This window comes from Chiloscyllium plagiosum, chromosome 22 (genome assembly GCF_004010195.1).
Source record: "Chiloscyllium plagiosum isolate BGI_BamShark_2017 chromosome 22, ASM401019v2, whole genome shotgun sequence".
Lineage (NCBI taxonomy): Eukaryota > Metazoa > Chordata > Chondrichthyes > Orectolobiformes > Hemiscylliidae > Chiloscyllium > Chiloscyllium plagiosum.
The window spans coordinates 157,549-176,854 of NC_057731.1; the positions used below are offsets into that span (position 1 = coordinate 157,549).

The 19,306-nt window shown below is 43.4% G+C and overlaps 1 protein-coding gene across 2 annotated transcripts in view; it reads left to right on the plus strand.

The window, feature by feature from the left end:
- tspan15 (tetraspanin 15) overlaps positions 1–19,306 on the plus strand; it is a 202,937-nt gene that overhangs the window by 94,468 nt on the left and 89,163 nt on the right. Inside the window, exon 2 of one of the 2 annotated variants that reach the window (XM_043712236.1) lies at positions 5,055–5,240. The exons of the other annotated variant lie outside the window; for it this stretch is intronic. Coding sequence (XP_043568171.1) covers positions 5,055–5,240 — 186 coding nt within the window. The remainder of the gene's footprint in view (positions 1–5,054; positions 5,241–19,306) is intronic. 2 annotated transcript variants of the gene reach the window in all.

Here is a 19,306-nt window from a genome sequence, read left to right on the forward strand (position 1 = left end):
AAGCATATGGTGTTTTGGCTTTCATTAACGGGGGATTGAGTTTAAGAGTCGTGAGATCTTGTTGCAGCTCTATAAAATTTTGGTTAGACCGCACTTGAAATACTGTGTCCAGCTCTGGTCGCTCTATTATAGGAAAGATGTGGGTTCTTTGGAGAGGGTTCAGAGGAGGTTTACCAGGATGCTGCCTGGACTGGAGGGCTTATCTTATGAAGAGAGGTTGACTGAGCTCAGACTTTTTTCCTTGGAGAAAAGGAGGAGGAGAGGGGACCTAATTGAGGTTTACCAAATCATGAGAGGCATAGATAGAGTCGATAGCCAGAGACTATTTCCCAGGGCAGAAATGGCTAACACAAGGGGTCATAGTTTTAAGCTGGTTGGAGGAAAGTATAGAGGGAATGTCAGAGGTGGGTTCTTTACACAGAGTTGTGAGAGCATGGAATGCGTTGCCAGCAGCAGTTGTGGAAGCAAGGTCATTGGGGACATTTAAGAGACTGCTGGACATGCATATCGTCACAGAAATTTGAGGGTGCATACATGAGAATCAATGGTCAGCACAACATCGTGGGCTGAAGGGCCGTTCTGTGCTGTACTGTTCTATGTATTCACACAGAAAAAAGGAAAATTCAAGGGAATGTTGATTATAGATACAGTTGGGAAGACTGAGACCACTCCTACTATTTCTCACTTTCATCCCAATCAATTTGACAAGCTGATCTCCTGAACCAAGGTCATTTCTGACTATTGCATTGATTTCATCCTTGATTTACAGTCCTACTCCTGCATCTTTATCGAGCATTTTATTCTTCTTGACTGACATATGCTACTTAATAATCAGAACACAATCATTGTCAGCAAATCACCATGTTTCCATAATGGTGATCAGATTATCTTTATTTATTTCAATCATAGAATCCCTACAGTGTGGAAACAGGTAATTCAGACCATCAAGTCCACACCGCCCTACAAAGAGCATCCTACCCAACCCTTGGGATGGGGGGAGCGAGTGTGTATGTATGTGCATGAGTGTGACAGATATGCTCCAAGTGCAATGACACTTTGATCAGATGGACCAATGGGTCAAGGTGTGGCAGATGGAGTACAATTTAGATAAATGGGAAATGATGCATTTTGGTAAGGCAAACCAGAACAGAACTTATACAGTTAATAGTAGGGCCCTGAGGAGTGTTGCTGAGCAGAGACCTAGAATTGCGGGTGCATAGTTCCATGAATGTGGAGTTGCAGGTAGACAGGGGGGTGAAGAAGGCATTTGATATATTTGCCTTTATTGGTCAGTGCACTGAGTATTGGAGTTGGGAGGTCATATTGCAGCTGTGCAGGATATTGGTTAGGTCACTTTGGGAATACTGCGTTCAATTCTGGTCATCTTTCTATAGGAAGGACGTTGTGAAACTTGAAAGGATTCAGAAAAAATGTGCAAGGATGTTGCCAGGTTTGGAGGGTTTGAGCTATAGGGAAAGGCTAAATAGGGTGAGGCAGTTTTCCCTGGAACATTGGAGATTGGGGGGTGACCTTTGAGGTTTATAAAATCATGAGAGGCATAGATAGGGTAAATAGCCAAGGTAGTTTTCCTTGTAAAGGGTGGGGGTGTCCAAACTGAGAGCACATAGGTTTAAGGCGAAAGGGGAAGATTTAAAAGGAACCTAAGGGGCAACTTTTTCCACGCAGAGTGTGGTGCGTTTATGGAATGATCTGCCAGAGAAAGTGATGGATATGGATACAATTACAACGCTTAAAAAACATTTGGATAAGTACATGAAAAGGAAAGGTTTGGAGGGATAAAGACCCTCCAGGCAGGTGGGACTTTGTTTAGTTTGCCACTGTGGATTTTGGACCGAAGGGCCTGCTTCTGTGCTGTAGGACGCTATGACTATGAAAACTATTGAACAAATCTGTGTAACAAAACTTGAAGTTTATATACATAGTTGTTATAACCTTGATAATACATTATTTGTAACAAAGCACTGTATTGTTACTGTTGTGACAAATAACAACCTCTGACTTGCTGTTTGCATTGCCACTGGAACACTGGTAATAAAAGTCCTGCACCTAGTTTGCACTTCATGAATACAAGCTCTCAGTACATTTTTGTTTTTCTCTACTACATTCGTAGAGGTGTAAGATTGCTTACTTTAATTAGATAATGGAACTGACAAACCGAGATACTTGTTATGGCATTGTTACAAAATCACAGAATTGCTATGGTGCAAAAGGAACCCATTCAGCTATGGTAATACTGCACAATGTCATTTATAAGTTCATGGAGATGATTTTATGTTCTGGCAATCCCAGCAAGGTGCATGATAGCTTGCATACTGGGGCTTTGGGTACAGAGATTAACATGCCCCACATTTAAATATTAGCGAGTTTTGAGAAGATTTGTCGCTCAGGTTGGGGTTCTGGATGTAGGTTTGCTTGCTGAGCTTGAAGGTTCAGTTTCGAACCTTCCAGGTCAGCGAGCAAACCTACATCCAGCACATCTAAATATGTACAGGGGCTTATCTTGTGCTTGGTTTCCTAATGTGCACTTGCAGCATCCAATACTTTTTAAGCATGCATATGATAATGGCTAAGGAATCCAGCAAATAATTCAAAGAACCTTCTTAGTGGTGAATGTGTGGAGTTCAGTCGCATGTTGGAGTGGTCAAAGTAAATATCAATTGAGGGGGAATAGATACGTTAATAAAATGTGATGGATGAAGGTTGGAGAAGACATGGCCTTTTGATTTGGACTTATTGGGAGAAATGACCTGTTTCTTTTCTGTAAAATTCCAAATATATTCCATGTCATCCTTTTGTCACAGCCTGGCTCGTATCAGGATATTAACATGGTGCTATGTATTGGATAGTTAGTTATATGCTGGATTGCTTAGTTAGCTGGAGAGCTAGTTTGCTATACAGAGTGAAGCCAACAGCACAGGTTCAATTCCCACACTGGCTGAGGTCACCATGAAGACCTCCACCTGATCACACACCACCTCCTGAAAGGTTATCAACTTGAAACGTTCCATAGATATTGCCTGACCTGAGATTTTCAAGTATCTTTTTTTCTTGTGATTAATTATGGTTGTCTAAGTTTTCCATCAATGCAGGGTAAAGAAGGCCTTGATATATTAACTTGAGAAAATCTCAAGCAAAAATTCTTTTGATGTATCACATTGAAACAATAAACTTTTATCTTGTTGAATAATTTGTGATTCACTGACTTTCTCAGTCTCATGACGAATACCTAGACACATCAATATGTAGCTAACTGTGCCATGGCAGGTCTATTGTTCTGGTTTTGGTCCATCTTTATTAAGTAGATAGATGTGCTTGTATATTCAAAAATGATAAGAGAATAGGAGAGGGTGATGATATTATCACTAGACTATTAATCCAAAGACATGGGGGACTCAGGTTCGAATCCTGCCAAGGCAGATGATGGAATTTGAATTCATCAAATAAAAAAGACAGGAAGTAAGGGTCTAATGATGACCATGAAACCATTGTCAATTGTTGGAAAAACCCACCTAAATTACTAATGTACTTTAGGGAAAGAAATTGCTGTCCTTGCCTCATCTTGCCCTATATCTGACTCCAGACCCACAGCAATGTCCTCTGATCAATTAGATAAGGTCGATAAATGCTGACCTAGCCAGCAACAGTCACATTCCATGAATAAAATTTTTAAAATTTGGCCATTTCATCCAAAGAAACTGATACATTCAAAAAACAAAACCCAAAGACTTTGTGAACTTAACTGAGGAAACTATAGCATTTGATAATTAAGTACATGCTTTGTTATTTTAAGCAAAGTTTCTGACACAATATACTCTTGATCATAAAGATTTTGCATTTGCATTTCTCTAACATTTCCCCCTTCCATCAACTACCTCAGCCCAATTGCCATTTAATTTTGTACTGACTCAACTATTCCTGTGGTCTCCTGGCTGGCCTCCCAACTTCGATTCTGCATAAATTCAGCTAGGCTCTGATATCCACATCCTCACATGCAGAAAGATCTGCTCATCCACCACCTTGTTGATTCCTTAATTCCTGAACACCCCAAATTTTAATATTCCTATCTTTTGTGTCAAATTTTGTTGTGATATCCCTGTCCATTTCTCTTTAATTTCCACAAACCCTAAAACTGCACCAAGTATTTTTCTGATTCTAGAGTCTGCACTGGTTCCCTTTACCCCACCACTATTTGTAACTTCTGCGGCTCATTCATCCATAAGCCTGCCTTTTCTCCTTTAAAAAATTATCTCCAAACCTACTACTTTGACTCTTCTTTCTCCTGTCCATTCATCTGATTTTAATAGATTTAAATTGTGTAAGCAAATAAAGGTAAATAGTTGTAAATAAAGGTAAATAGTTGTAAGTGGATTATGAAGTGGAATATTGTGGATACTGAGAATTTGAAGTAAAAGCAGAAAATGCTGATGTACTCAGCAGTTCAGGCAATATCTGTTGAGAGAGAAATTGAGTTAACAATTCAGGTTTTTTCTTTGCATCAGAGCTGAGGGGGAATATTAGAAATGTGAAAAGGTTTGCCAAAGGGGTGAGTGGGACAAAGGGGGGGTCTGTGATGGGGTTAAAGACAGAAGAGGTTGAATGACAGAAGGGTTAATTTTCTAGGGTCAAAGGAAATAAAATACTGTTGATGCTGGAAAGCTGAAATAAAAGCAAATATTCTGACATTACCCGTAGAAAGAGAAACAGTTACCATTTCAAGTCCAAAGACGACTTTGGAATAGGTTGGCTGTACTACTAAGGAACAGAATGAAGGTGCAGGCTTCAAATCACTAGGATTGCATACAGAAATCATGTAAATATTTGCACATAACAGTATTGTTGTGGAAGTCTTTAAGAAGAAATGTAAACACTTTGGGGTGCAAGGAAAATTTGCTTAAAGATTGTCTGAGAATATAAGGGAGGTAATAAACCTCTGAATGGTACTGCTCTTTATAGGAATTGTAGAAATTAACACTAAGATTTGTTTTTGCACTGTGTAACTTTAAAATGCTAAGACTTTGTTTCAAATTTTACAGTTGATTGGAACTTTCATCCTCTGTATTGGCATATACGCAGAAATTGAAAGACAGAAATACAAGACGCTGCAAGGTGCCTTTTTAGCTCCAGCTGTCATCCTGATTTTGCTGGGCATTCTGATGTTTGTGGTGTCTTTTATTGGTGTTTTAGCATCTTTGCGGGACAACTTGTGCCTTCTTAAAGTGGTAAGACATGTTTTGCTAGTACTACAATTTAATTGGCTTTTCACTTCCTAACTTGGCATTCATTCTTTTAAAATATGTTCTCAAGGTGAAAGGAGCTCAGTGTAAACAATTTGAATGTATTTTCCTACCTAGTTAGATTAGATTCCTTAGAGTGTGGAAACAACGGCCCAACCAGTCCACACCAACCCTCCGAAGAGTTGATTCAATATTTTCTCAAACACATCATTTAAGTGCAAACTGCGTTTTATGAATAACATTGATATAAAGTGGAAAGTGTTGCTGTTTATACTCATACGTTATTGTTTTGTCTGTAAACTCATGCTGCACCCTAAAAGCTAGTAATCACTGTGTTCAAAGTCCAAATATTCTTCCTGGCACTGGTATAATTTTGTTGGCTGTGTCATATAAAGAAAGATTTATTTGTTTAGTTTGTGAAAGAAGGTTTAGATGGAAATCATTTTGTAAAAGCACTAGTGAAATACAAGAAAGAAATCCTGAAATATAACACCTAATGAATCACAGTCACCTGGAAATTATTACATTACCAGGTAAACAGGTAGCATGTTTATCTCTTCTATTTAACCAAAACATTAGCCAGGATGTTTCAAGGTTTAATGTTAAATAATTAGTACAAGGCAAGTCAATTAGCCCTTGCTATTGATAACATAGTGAAAAGTTAGATTTTGTCAGTTTAGTTTCTTAACTAATGGTAATCAATTTGAATTTATTGAAGTACTTTCTAGGATAAGAAAGAGAAATCTGACTTGTTCCAGGTAATGTCTTTGATTTTGATTCAAGAATTCCTTAGATCTAGGATATTTTTCTGTGGATTAGTAACACTCTTAATTCATGATAAGAAGAAGCATAGAAACATGGGAAAATAGCAGGAGTAGGCCATTCAGTCTCTCGAGCCTGCTTTGCCATTCCGTATGGTCATGGCTGATCATCCTAATCAGTACCCTGTTCCTTCTTCCTTCGCATATTTTTTATCCCTTTACCCTCAGGACTATATCTAACTCCATCTTGAAAACACTGAATGTTTTGGCCTCAAATGCTTTCTGTAGCAAAGAATTCCACAGGCTCCCAACTTCCTTGGTGGAGACATTTCTCCTCATGTTGGTCCTAAAATGCGAGGTGCTGCATTTTGGAAAATCATATCAGAGCAGGGCTTAGACACTTAATGGTGAGGTCTTGGGGAGTGTTGCTGAATAAAGAGATCCGAGAGTGCCGGTTCATCACTTCTTGAAAGTGAAGTCGCAGGTGGATAGGATAGTGAAGGTGTTTGGTATGCTTTCCTTTATTGGTCAGAGCACTGAGTATAGGAGTTGGGAGGTCATGTTATACAGGACGTTGGTTAGACCACTGTTGGAATATTGCGTGCAATTCTGGTCTCCTTCCTTTCGGAAGGTTATTGTCAAACTTGAAAGGGTTCAGAAAAGATTTACAAAGTTGTTGCCAGGGTTGGAGGATTTGAGCTATATGGAGAGGCTGAATACGCTGGGGCTGTTTTCCCTAGAGCCGAGGTTATGGAGGTTTATAAAATCATGAGGGGCATGGATTGGATAAATAGATAAGGTCTTTTCCCTGGAGTGGGGGTGTCCAGAATTAGAGGGCATAGGTTTAGGGTGAGAAGGGAAACATATAAAAGGGACCTAAGGGGCAACTTTTTCACTCAGAGCATGTATGGAAGGAGATGCCAGAGAAAGTGGTGAAGGCTGGTACAATTGCAGCATTTAAAAGGCATCTGGATGGGTATATGAATAGGAAGGGCTTTGAGGGATGTGGGTCAAGTGCTGACAAATGAGACTAGATTAGGTTAGGATATCTGGTTAGCATGGACGAGTTGGACCGAAGGGTCTGTTTCCGTGCTGTCCATCTCTGTAACTTTGACTCTAAATGGCCCAACCTGTAACCTTAGACTGTGACTCCTGGATCTGGACTTTCCGATCATCAGGAGCATCTTTCCTGCATTTCTCCTACTTAGTCCTTTTAGACTATTGTAGGGTCTGTGAGATCCCATCTCATTCTTCTAAACTCCTGTGAATATAGTCCTAACCAATCCAATGTCTCTATATATGTCAATCCTGCCATCTCGGGAATCACTCTGGTAAACCTTTGCTGCATCTTTCCATTACCAGAACATTCTCCTTTATATAAGGAGACTAGAACTACAAAAGACCAAGTAGGGCAGTTAGTTAGTAGTAGGGAAAATGCTGAAGAGTATTAAATAGAGTTTAATGACAATGAATTCAGAAAGTTATAATTTGAAAAGAAATTCATGTTTGAAAATCTGTTTTGTTTTTGAGAAAGTTAAGAGCAGAATGGACAATGTGATATAAAGATATAAGAACTCGGAGTAGGCCACCTGGCCCTTCGAGCCTGCTCTGCAATTCAACAAGATCATGACTGATCTTTTCGTGGCCTCAGCTCCACTTCACACCCTCGCACCACAATGCTTAATTCATTTACTGTTCAAAAACTTATGTATCTTAGCTTTAAAAACATTTGAGATGTGGGAGGCGTTCGAAGACAGGTGAAAGATGATGCAGGATAGGCATGTCCCATTGAAGGCAAAGGATAGGAAGAGCAAGGTTTGTGAATGATGGATGACAGGAGAAATTGTACTGGATCAGTGGTGCTGGAAGAGCACAGCAATTCAGGCAGCATCCGAGGACAGGCAAAATCGACGTTTCGGGCAAAAGCCCTTCATCAGGAATAAAGGCAGAGAGCCTGAAGCGTGGAGAGATAAGCTAGAGGAGGGTGGGGGTGGGGAGAGAGTGGCATAGATCCTCCCTCACCTCCATCCAAGGCCCTAAAGGAGCCTTCCACATCCATCAAAGTTTTACCTGCACATCCACTAATATCATCTATTGTATCCGTTGCTCCCGATGCGGTCTCCTCTACATTGGGGAGACTGGACGCCTCCTAGCAGAGCGCTTTAGGGAACATCTCAGAGACACCCGCACCAATCAACCAAACCGCCCGCACCACTGATCCAGAATCTGGTTTCCAGTATCTGCAGTCATTGTTTTTACCTAGGAGAAATAGTACGACTAGCCAAGAGGAAAAGGGAAGCATACATAAGGTCTAGGCAGCTAAGAACAGAACGGGCCCTGGAGGAATATCGGAAGAGTAGGACAAGTCTTAAACAAGGAATCAAGCGGGCTAAAAAGGGTCATGAATTAGCTATAGTGAGCAGAATTAAGGAGAATCCCAAAGCATTTTATTCTTAGATAAGAAGCAAGTGGATAACTAGAGAAAGGATTGGTCCACTAAAGGATAACAAAGGAAGACTGTGTTTCGAACCTGAGAGAATGGGTGAGATTCTGAATGATTACTTTGCATCAGTATTCACTGAGGAGAGGAACATGATGAATGTTCAGATTAGAGATAGAAGTTTGATTAGTCTGGATCATGTTGACATAGATAGGGAAGATGTGTTGGTAGGCTAGAGGTTATTAGGTTCGACAAATCCCCAAGACTGGATGGGATCTATCCCAGGTTGCTGAGGGAGGCAAGACAGGAAATAGCTGGGGCCCTGACAGATATCTTTGTTACATCCTTAAATACAGGTGAGGTGCCGGAGGACTGGAGGTTTGCTTATCTTGTCCCCCTGTACAAGAAGGGTATTCTGGGTAACTACAGACCAGTGAGCCTGATGTCGGTGGTGGGAAAGTTGCTGGAGAAGGTACTGAGGGATAGGATCTATTTATATTTAGAAAAGAATGAGCTTATCAGTGATAGGCAACATGGTTGTGTGCGGGGGAGATCGTGCCTTACCAACTTAATAGAGTTCTTCGAGGAAGTGACCAAGTTGATAGATGAAGGAAGGGCTGTTGATGTCATATACATGGACTTTAGTAAGGCATTTGATAAGGTTCCCCATGGTAGACTAATGGAGAAAGTGAAGTCACATGGTGGGCAGGTGTTCTAGCTCGGTGGATAAAGAACTGATTGAGCAACAGGAGACAGAGAGTAGTAGTTGAAGGGAGTTTCTCGAAATGGAGAAAGATGACCAGTGGTGTTCCACAGGGGTCAGTGTTGGGGGCACTGTTGTTTGTAATATACCTAAATGAACTGGAAGAGGGCACTGTTGGTATGATCAAGTTTGCAAATAACACGAAGATCGGTGGAGTAGCAGAAAGCATAACGGACTGTCAGAGAATACAGGAGGATATAGATAGACTGGAGAGTTGGGTGGAAAAGTGGTAGATGGATTTCAAACCAGACAAATGTGAGGTGGTGCATTTAGGCAATTGATGGTCAGAGAGATCTGGGAGTGCAGGTCCATTGTACCCTGAAGGTTGCTGCAGTGGTGGACAGAGTGGTCAAGAAGGCATATAGTATGCTTGTCTTCATTTGACGGGGTATTGAGTATAACAGCTAACAAGTCATGTTAAAATTGTACAAGACATTTAGAATACTGCGTACAGTTCTGGTTGCCACATTACCAAAAGGATGTGGATGCTTTGGAGAGGGTGCAGAGAAGGTTTACGAGGATGTTGCCTGGTATGGAAGGTACTAGCTATGAAGAAAGGTTGAGTAGCTTAGGTTTATTTTCATTAGAAGAAAGGAGATTGAGAGGGGACCTGACTGAGGTTTACAAAATCATGAAGGGTATAGACAGGGTGGATAGAGACGAGCTTTTTCCCAGGGTGAAGGATTCAATAACGAGAGGTCACGCTTTCAAGGTGAGAGGTGGAAAGTTTAAGGGGGATACACGTGGCAAGTACTTCACACAGAGAATGGTGGGCATTTGGAACACGTTGCCAGCAGAAGTGGTAGAGGCAGGCACGGTAGATTCATTTAAGGTGTGTCTAGATAAATGCATGAGTAGGTGGGGAGCAGAGGATACAGATGCTTAGGAATTGGGCGCCAGATTTAGTCAGTACATTTGGATCGGCTCAGGCTTGGAGGGCAGAAGGGCCTGTTCCTGGGCTGTAAATTTTCTTTGTTTTTTGTTCTTTGCTCTATTTACTGAGGAAATGTGTGCGTGTATATACAGACAACAGTACAGTATAAGCCCTTCAGCCCTCTGTTGTGCCGACCTTTTATCCTACTCTAGAATCCAATTAACCAACATACCCTTCATTGTACTATCTTCCATGTGCCTATCCAAGTGTTGCTTAAATGCCCCTAATGTATCTGACTCTATTACCGATGCTGGTAGTGCATTCCACTCACCCACCACACTCAGTGTAAAGAACCTATCTCTGATATCTCCCTTAAACCTTCCTCCAATCACCTTTAAATTATGTCCCCTTGTGATAGCCATTTCTGCCCTGGGAAAAAGTCTCTGGCTATCCACTCTGTCTATGCCTGTCGGAATTTTGTCGTCACCTCTATCAAGACACCTCTCACCTTTCTTCACTTCAATGAGAAAAGCCCAAGCTCCCTCAGCCTTCAGTCAAGGCAGCATCTTGGTAAATCATCTCTGCACCCTCTCTAAAGTTTCCATATCCTTCCTATAATGAGGTGAACAAAACTGTCCCAATATTCCAAGTATTCTGGGTTCTGTATAGCTGCAGGGTTCTGTATAGCTGCAGCATAACCTCGTGGCTCTTAAACTCAATCCCCCTGCTAATGAAAGCTAACATACCATATGCCGCCTTAACAACCCTATCAACTTGGATGGCTCCTATGAGGGATCTATGGATGTGGACCAGAACATCCCTCTGTTCCTCCACACTGCCAAGAATCCTGCCTTTAACCATTTAATCTACATTCAAATTGGACCTTCCAAAATGAATCACTTCACACTTTTTCAGGTTGAAATCCATCTGCCACTTCTCAGCCCAGTTTAGATTAGATTAGATTGCATTAGATTAGATTACATTATAGTGTGGAAACAGGCCCTTCGGCCCAACAAGTCCACACCGACCCGCCGAAGCGTAACCCACCCATACCCCTACATTTACCCCTTACCTAACACTATGGGCAATTTAGCATGGCCAATTCACCTAACCAGCACATCTTTGGACTGTGGGAGGAAACCGGAGCACCCGGAGGAAGTCTACGCAGACACTGGGAGAATGTGCAAGCTCCACACAGTCAGTCGCCTGAGGTGGGTATTGAACCCGGGTCTCCAGCGCTGTGAGGCAGCAGTGCTAACCACTGTGCCACCGTGCCGCCCATCCTACATCCTGCCAATGTCCCGTTGCAACCTACAGCAGCCCTCTACTCTATCCACAACTCTGTCAAATTTAGTAATCCACTCTTCCACTTCTTCATCCAAGTCATCCAAGCATCACAAAGAGCAGAGGTCCCAGACCCAATCCCTGTGGAATACCACTGGTCACCGAGTTCCAGCATGCATACTTTGCATCTATCACCACCCTCTGTCTTCTGTTGGCCAGCCAGTTCTATATCCAGACAGCCGATTGTCCCTGTATCCCATGCCTTCTTACTTTCTGAATGAGCCTACCATGAGGAACCTTATCAAACACCTTGCTAAAATCCATGTACACCACATCTACCGCTCTTCAACATGTTTTGTCACATCCTCAAAGAATTCAATAAGGTTTGTGAGGCATGAACTATCCCCCTCAAAGCCATGCTGACTATCTCTAATCAAACTACGGTTTTCCAAATAATCATAAATCTTGTCTCTCAGAATCCTCTGCAATATTTTACTCACCACCGATTTAAGATTAACTGATCTGTAATTTCTAGGATTATCCCTATTCCTTTTCTTGAACAAGGGAATAACATTTGTCACCCTCCAATCATCTGGCACTATTCCAGTGGACAGTGAGGATGCAAAGATCATCACTAGAGGTGCAGCAATGTCTTCCCTCGCTTCCTGTAGTAACCTTGGGTATATCCTTGGGTATAACCACATCCCGCACCTCCGCCCTCAGACCCAACCCCTCCAACCGCAACAAGGACAGAACGCCCCTGGTGCTCACCTTCCACCCTATCAACCTTCGCATAAACCAAATCATCCGCCGACATTTCCGCCACCTCCAAACAGACCCCACCACCAGGGATATATTTCCCTCCCCACCCCTCTCCGCCTTCCGCAAAGACCGTTCCCTCCGTGACTACCTGGTCAGGTCCACGCCCCCCTACCACCCACCCTCCCATCCTGGCACTTTCCCCTGCCACCGCAGGAACTGTAAAACCTGCGCCCACACCTCCTCCCTCACCTCCATCCAAGGCCCCAAAGGAGCTTTCCACATCCATCAAAGTTTTACCTGCACATCCACTAATATCATCTACTGTATCCGTTGCTCCCGATGCGGTCTCCTCTACATTGGGGAGACTGAGCGCCTCCTAGCAGAGGATGCCTGCCTTGAAGAAGTTATCCTCTTGCAAGGATGCCTGCCTTGAAGAAGTTATCCTCTTGCAAGGATGCCTGCCTTGAAGAAGTTATCCTCTTGCAAGGATGCCTGCCTTGAAGAAGTTATCCTCTTGCAAGGATGCCTGCCTTGAAGAAGTTTTCCTCCTCTCTCTACAAGAATCTCAGGGAGTCTCTCTCTCATTTACTCTATGCCACTCTCTCCCACCCCCACCCTCCTCTAGCTTATCTCTCCACGCTTCAGGCTCTCTGCCTTTATTCCTAATGAAGGGCTTTTGCCCGAAACGTCGATTTTGCCTGTCCTCGGATGCTGCCTGAATTGCTGTGCTCTTCCAGCACCACTGATCCAGAATCTGGTTTCCAGCATCTGTAGTCATTGTTTTTACCTTGGGTATATCCTGTCTGGCCTAGGGGATTTATCTGTCCTTATGTTTTTCAACATTTTCTGCACATCCTCCTTCCTAACAACAACCTGTTCTAGCTCTTCAGTCTGTTTCACGCTGTCCTCCAAAATGTCAAGGTCCCTCAATGACTACTGAATCAAAGTATTCATTAAGGACCTCCCCTACTTCTTCTGACTCCAGACACAAGTTCCCTCTACTATCTGTGATTGACCCTACCCTCGCTCTGGTTATCCTCTTGTTCCTCACAAAGGTGTGGAATACCTTAGGGTTTTTCTTAATCCTACTAGATAAATGTTTTCATGTCCCCTTCTAGCTCTCCTAAGTCCATTCTTCAGTTCCTTCCTGGCTACCTTGTAACCCTCTAAAGCCCTGTCTGATCCTTGCCTCCTCAATCTTAAGTAAGCTTCCTCCTTCTTGACAAGATGTTTCACATCCCTTGTCACCCAAGGTTCTCAATTTACCACCCCTTCCTTGTCTCAGTGGGACAAACCAATCCAGCGCTATCAGCACATTCTTCCAAAACAATCTTCACATTTCTGTTGTGCATTTCCCTGAGAACATTTGTTCTCAATTTAGGCATCCCAGTTCCTGCCTAATGACATTCTAATTCCCCCTCTGTCAATTAAATTCTTTCCCATACCGTCTGCTCCTGGCAGGGAGTTGTGATCACTGTCACTGAACTGCTCTCCCATCAAGACATCTGACCCCTGGCATGGTACGTTGCCAAGCACCAAATCCAATATGACTTCCCCTCTAGTCGGTCTATCTACATATTACGTCAGGAATCCTTTCTGGATACACCTGACAAAAACTTCTCCATCCAACTTATTTGAACCAAGGTGGTTCCAATTAATATTAGGCAAGTTAAAGTCGCCCATTACAAAATCCTGTTACTTCTGCACCTTTCCAAAATCTGCCTCCCAATCTTCTGCTCCATGTCTGTGTTGCTATTGGGGTCCTGTAGAAAACTCCCAATAAGTTGACTTCTCCTTTCCAGTTTCTGCCTTCCACTCATACTGATTCTGTAGACAAACCCTTCTCGATTATCTCCCTTTCTGCAACAGTGAAACTATCCCTGATTAGCAATGCCATTCCTCCACCTCTTTAAACCTCCCCACCCCCTTTCCTCTTGAAACATCTAAACCCTGGAACATCCAACAACCACTCTTGACCCTTTGATATCCAAATCTCCGTAATGGCCACAACATCATAGTTCCAAGTACTGATCCATGCTCTGAGTCATCCTCATTCCTGATAAGATGTAGAGGAGCTGGTGTTTGACTGGAGTGGATAAAGTCAAAATCACAAATCCAACAGGGTTGTTTGGAAGCACATGCTTTCGTTGCGTTGCCCCTTCATCAGGTAGCTGTGGAGCAGGACCATAAGGCACAGAATGTATAGCAAACGATTACTGTGTCATGCAACTGAAATGATATATTGAACAAACCTAGATTGCTGTTAAGTCTTTTATCTTTTAGAATGGGTTGCAGGCTTCAGTTCATTAAAGTTCTGGGATTTACATGTTAATGAACCGAAGCCTGCAATCCATTCTAAAAGATGAAAGACTTAACAGCAATCTAGATTTGATCAGCTTATGATTTCAGTTGCATGACACTAATCTTTTGCTATAAATTCTGTGTCTTATGCACCTACTCCACAGCTACTTGATGAAGGAGCAGCAATATGAAAGCTAGTGCTTTCAAATAAACCTGTTGGACTTTAACCTGGTAGTTGTGTCATTTTTGACTTTATCCTGATACTTGGATTAAAATAGACACACTGCAACCTATCACATTGACTGCAACTCTGAGAGGAGGGATTTGGCACCTGTTAGGACAGAGTCTCTGCATGCTGTATCTGGCGGTTCACTACCTACTCCATCATCTGATCCGTAGCTCAGGTTCCCTCCCCCGCCAATCGAGTTTCAACACTCCAGAAGAGCAAAAGCAAACCACCTACTCAGGATGTTGGTGCTCCCCCAGTTCAGGTGAAACTTGTCTTTTTTTGTACAGGTTCACAGCGGTTGGAGGAAGAGCGCCTCATCGTCCGCCTAGGAACCCTCCAACCACAAGGGATGAACTCAGATTTCTCCAGTTTCCTCATTTCCCCTCCCCCCACCTTGTCTCAGTCAAATCCCTCGAACTCAGCACCGCCTTCCTAATCTGCAATCTTCTTCCTGACCTCTTCGCCCCCACCCTCTCTCCGGCCTATCACCCTCACCTTGACCTCCTTCCACCTATCGCATTTCCAACGCCCCTCCCCCAAGTCCCTCCTCCCCACCTTTTATCTTAGCCTGCTGGACACACTTTCCTCATTCCTGAAGGGCTCATGCCCGAAACATCGATTCTCCTGCTCCTTGGATGCTGCCTGACCTGCAGCACTTTTCCAGCAACACATTTTCAGCACAGATCCTACCTTGCCCAGAAGATATCCCAATCATCCACATACCTGTAGCCCTCCCAGCTACACAAGCCCTGCAGCCATTTGTTCATCTGCACTCGCACTCTATTCCTAGCTTCACTAGCATGTGGCATCGGTAGCAATCCTGAGATTACTACTCTGCTCGTCCAGCCTTCCAGCTTCCAACCTAACTCTCTATATTCTCTTTTCAGGTCTTCATCCCTTCCCTACCTATTTTATTGGTACCGATGTGTACCATGACTTCTGGCTGCTCTTCCCTCCCTTTAATAATCCTGCAGACTCGATTCGAGACATCCCTGGCATCTGGGAGGCAACATACCATCCGGGAGTCTTGTTCACAACCACAGAATCTTCTGTCAGTGCCTCTCACAATTGAATCTCCTGTCACTATCGCTCTCCTATTCTCCTGCCCCCCCACCCCAACATTATCCAAAATGGTATACCTATTATTGAGGGGAACAGCCACAGGAGGTGCCTGCACTGTCTGCCTATTCTCTTTCCCTCTCCTGCCAGTCATCCAGTTACCTTTATCCTGTAACTTAGGTGTGACTAACTCCCGACAGTCGTCTTTATCACCCCCCTCAGCCTCCCAAATGATCCTAAGTTTATCCAGGTCCAGCTCCAGTTCCCTAATGTGACCTGTGAGGAGCTGGAGTTGGGTGCACTTCTCACCAGAGACACCAGTAGTGATCTTTGCTTCCCACATCCTGCAAGAGGAGCATGCAACCACCCTAGCTTCCCTCTGCTCTAACTTGCCAAAAGCTTCACCTTACCAGCCACAGACACACGGTCTTTTTTTTCGGTTAGAGGAAGAGGATAGGTGGGAGACACTACATGTGTAGAGCCTCTGGTTTAGTCACAGCCCAAATGTATCAGTTCATGTGCCCAGCAATCCCTATGTCTGCATCCCCTCCTGTTGAACCTTCTCTTGGCCTATTCACATAAGTACTTAAGAGGAAAATTTATCTTCCCAGCAGATCCCTCTCCCGCTGCTGCAAATGGGGAGGCCACCTATTCAAGAGTCAAGAGTAGTTTTATTTGTCACTTCTACCATATACAACTGATACAGTAAAAATGAGACAGCGTTCTTCCAGAGCCAAACTGCTACATGGACAGCACAAAGTACACAATCATACACAGGGCAGAATAAAGTGCATAAGAAGAGCAAAACACACAAGACAGCACAGTAATTCCTGACACGTGGTGTACAAGTTACAGTGTAATAAAAGAATGATAATCAGTAAAACATTGTTCTCGCAGCAATTCAAAGTTATGCAGAGAGTTTCAGATGGAATATTCATGAGGTAAGTATTTTCATGCATTCATTCCATTCATAATATTAAAGACTTGTGCTCCAGAATTAGCTATCCTTAACCCAATCTAGCTGTTCCAATGCAACTACAATACTGGCATCTCGCGCAGCAAGGTAGAAAGTGTCCCAGCTTTGTCCTGTCGTTAAAAAGCAGGAGAAATTCAACCCAGCCAATTAACACCCTATCAGTCTACTCTCAAGCACCATCAAATGATAGAATGAGTCATCAGTGGTTGCTGTTGAGCAATGACACTCAGTTTTGGTTCTGCCCTTCAACCCCTGACCTCATTACATCCTTGGGTCCAAACATGGACAAAAGAGCTGAACTCCAGAGTTGAGATGAAAGTGACTGCCCTCGATTTCAAGGAAGCATTTGATAGAGTATGGTGTTGAGGTGCCCCAGCATAACTGAAGTCATTGTGAATTAGTATAGAAAACTGGAGTCATACATAGCAGAAAGGAAAATGTGTGTGTCTGTTAGAGGTCAGTCATCTCAGTTCCAAAATATCTCTGCAGGTGGTCCTCGGGGTAGTGTCCAAGACCAAGCAGTCTTCAGCTGACTCATAATGTCCAAAAGAACAAAGAAAATTTACAGCCTAGGAACAGGCCCCTTGGCTCTCCAAGCCTGAGCCGATCCAAATCCACTGTCTAAACCTGTCACCCAATTCCTAAGCATCTGTTTCCCTCTGCTCCCCTCATGCATTTGTCCAGGTGCCTCTTAAATGAATCTACGGTGCCTGTCTCTACTATCTCTTCAAAGTACTTGCCATGTGTATTGCCCTTAAACTTTTCACCTCTCACCTTGAAAGTGTGACCTCTCGTTACTGAGTCCTTCACCCTGGTATAAAGCTTAAGTCTATCTATCTTGTCTATACCCTTCATCATTTTGTAAACCTCAATCAGGTTGCCCCTCAGTCTCCTTTTTTCTAACGAAAACAGTCCTAACCTACTCAACCTCTCTTCATACCACCTTCCATACCGGGAATCATCCTCGTAAACTTTCTCTGCAACCTCTCCAAAGCATCCGCATTCTTTTGGTAATGTGGTGACCAGAATTGTACACAGTATTCTAAATACTGCCAAACAAATGTCTTGTGCAATTTTAACATGAAAGGTCAAAGATGAGTCAGCTGATGACTGCACAAAGAATATGAGGCAAAATCTGCACAATATTCAGGCCTATGCTGATCATAGGGGGTGGGCCATTTAGAACAGAGTTGAGGAGAAACTGAATGCTTTCAAGAAAGAGTTGGATAGAGCTCTTAAAGATAGTGGAATCAAGGAGTATGGGGATAAGGCAGGAACAGGATACTGATTGAGGATGATCAACCATGATCATAATGAATGGTGATGCTGGCTCGAAGGGCAGATTGGCCTACTCCTGCACATATTGTCTATTATCTATTATCATAGAATCCCTGTAGTGTGGAAGCAGGCCATTTGGCCCAACAAGCCCACACTGACCCTCTAAAGAGCAACCCACCCAGACCCATTCTCCTGTCTACTATTATATTTTTCCCCTGACTAATGCACCTAATCCCTGTGGGCAATTTAGCAAGGCCAGTTCTCCTAACCTGCACATCTTTGGACTGTGGGAGGAAACTGGAGCACCTGGAGGAAACCCACGTAGCGCCTGAGGGGGTGACAAATACTCTTCAACAAGTGATCTATGTTTGCTAATGGCATTCAATGGCATTACCAATGCTAGTTTCCATTATATCAAATTCTGAGCTTTATTCTTGGCCAAAGCTGAACTGGACCAACCATGGGCGGCACGGTGGCACAGTGGTTAGCACTGCTGCCTCACAGCGCCAGAGACCTGGGTTCAATTCCCACCTCAGGTGACTGACTGTGTTTCCTCCCACAGTCCAAATATGTGCAGGTTAGGTGAATTGACCATGCTAAATTGCCCGTAGTGTTAGGTGAAGGGGTAAATGTAGGGGAATGGGTCTGGGTGGCTTGCGCTTTGGCAGGTCGGTGTGGACTTGTTGGGCAGAAGGGCCTGTTTCCACACTGTAAGTAATCTAATCTAATCTAAAAAAACCTTATGAATATTGTGGCAATAAGAAAAGGTCAAAAACTAGGAATTCTGAAGTGAGTAACTTGCCTTATAAGGTCCCCATGTCTGACCATCATCTACAGACCACAAATTAGGAATGCGATGGATTATTGCCCCCTTGCTTGGCTGAATGCAACTCCAAGGTAAAAACAATGACTGCAGATGCTGAAAACCAGATTCTGGATTAGTGGTCCTGGAAGATCACAGCAGTTCAGGCAGCATCCAAGGAGCTTCGTAATCGACATTTTGGGCAAAAGCCCTTCAGGAATAAAGGCAGTGAGCCTGAAGCGTGGAGAGATAAGCTAGAGGAGGGTGGGGTTGGGGAGAAAGTAGCATAGAGTACAATGGGTGAGCGGGGGAAGGGATGATGGTGATAGGTCAGGGAGGAGAGGGTGGAGTGGATAGGTGGAAAAGGAGATAGGCAGATAGGACAAGTCCGGACAAGTCATGGGGACAGTGCTGAGCTGGAAGTTTGGAACTAGGGTGCGGTGGGGGAAGGGAAAATGAGGAAACTGTTGAAGTCCACATTGATGCCCTGGGGTTGAAGTGTTCCGAGGCGGAAGATAAGGC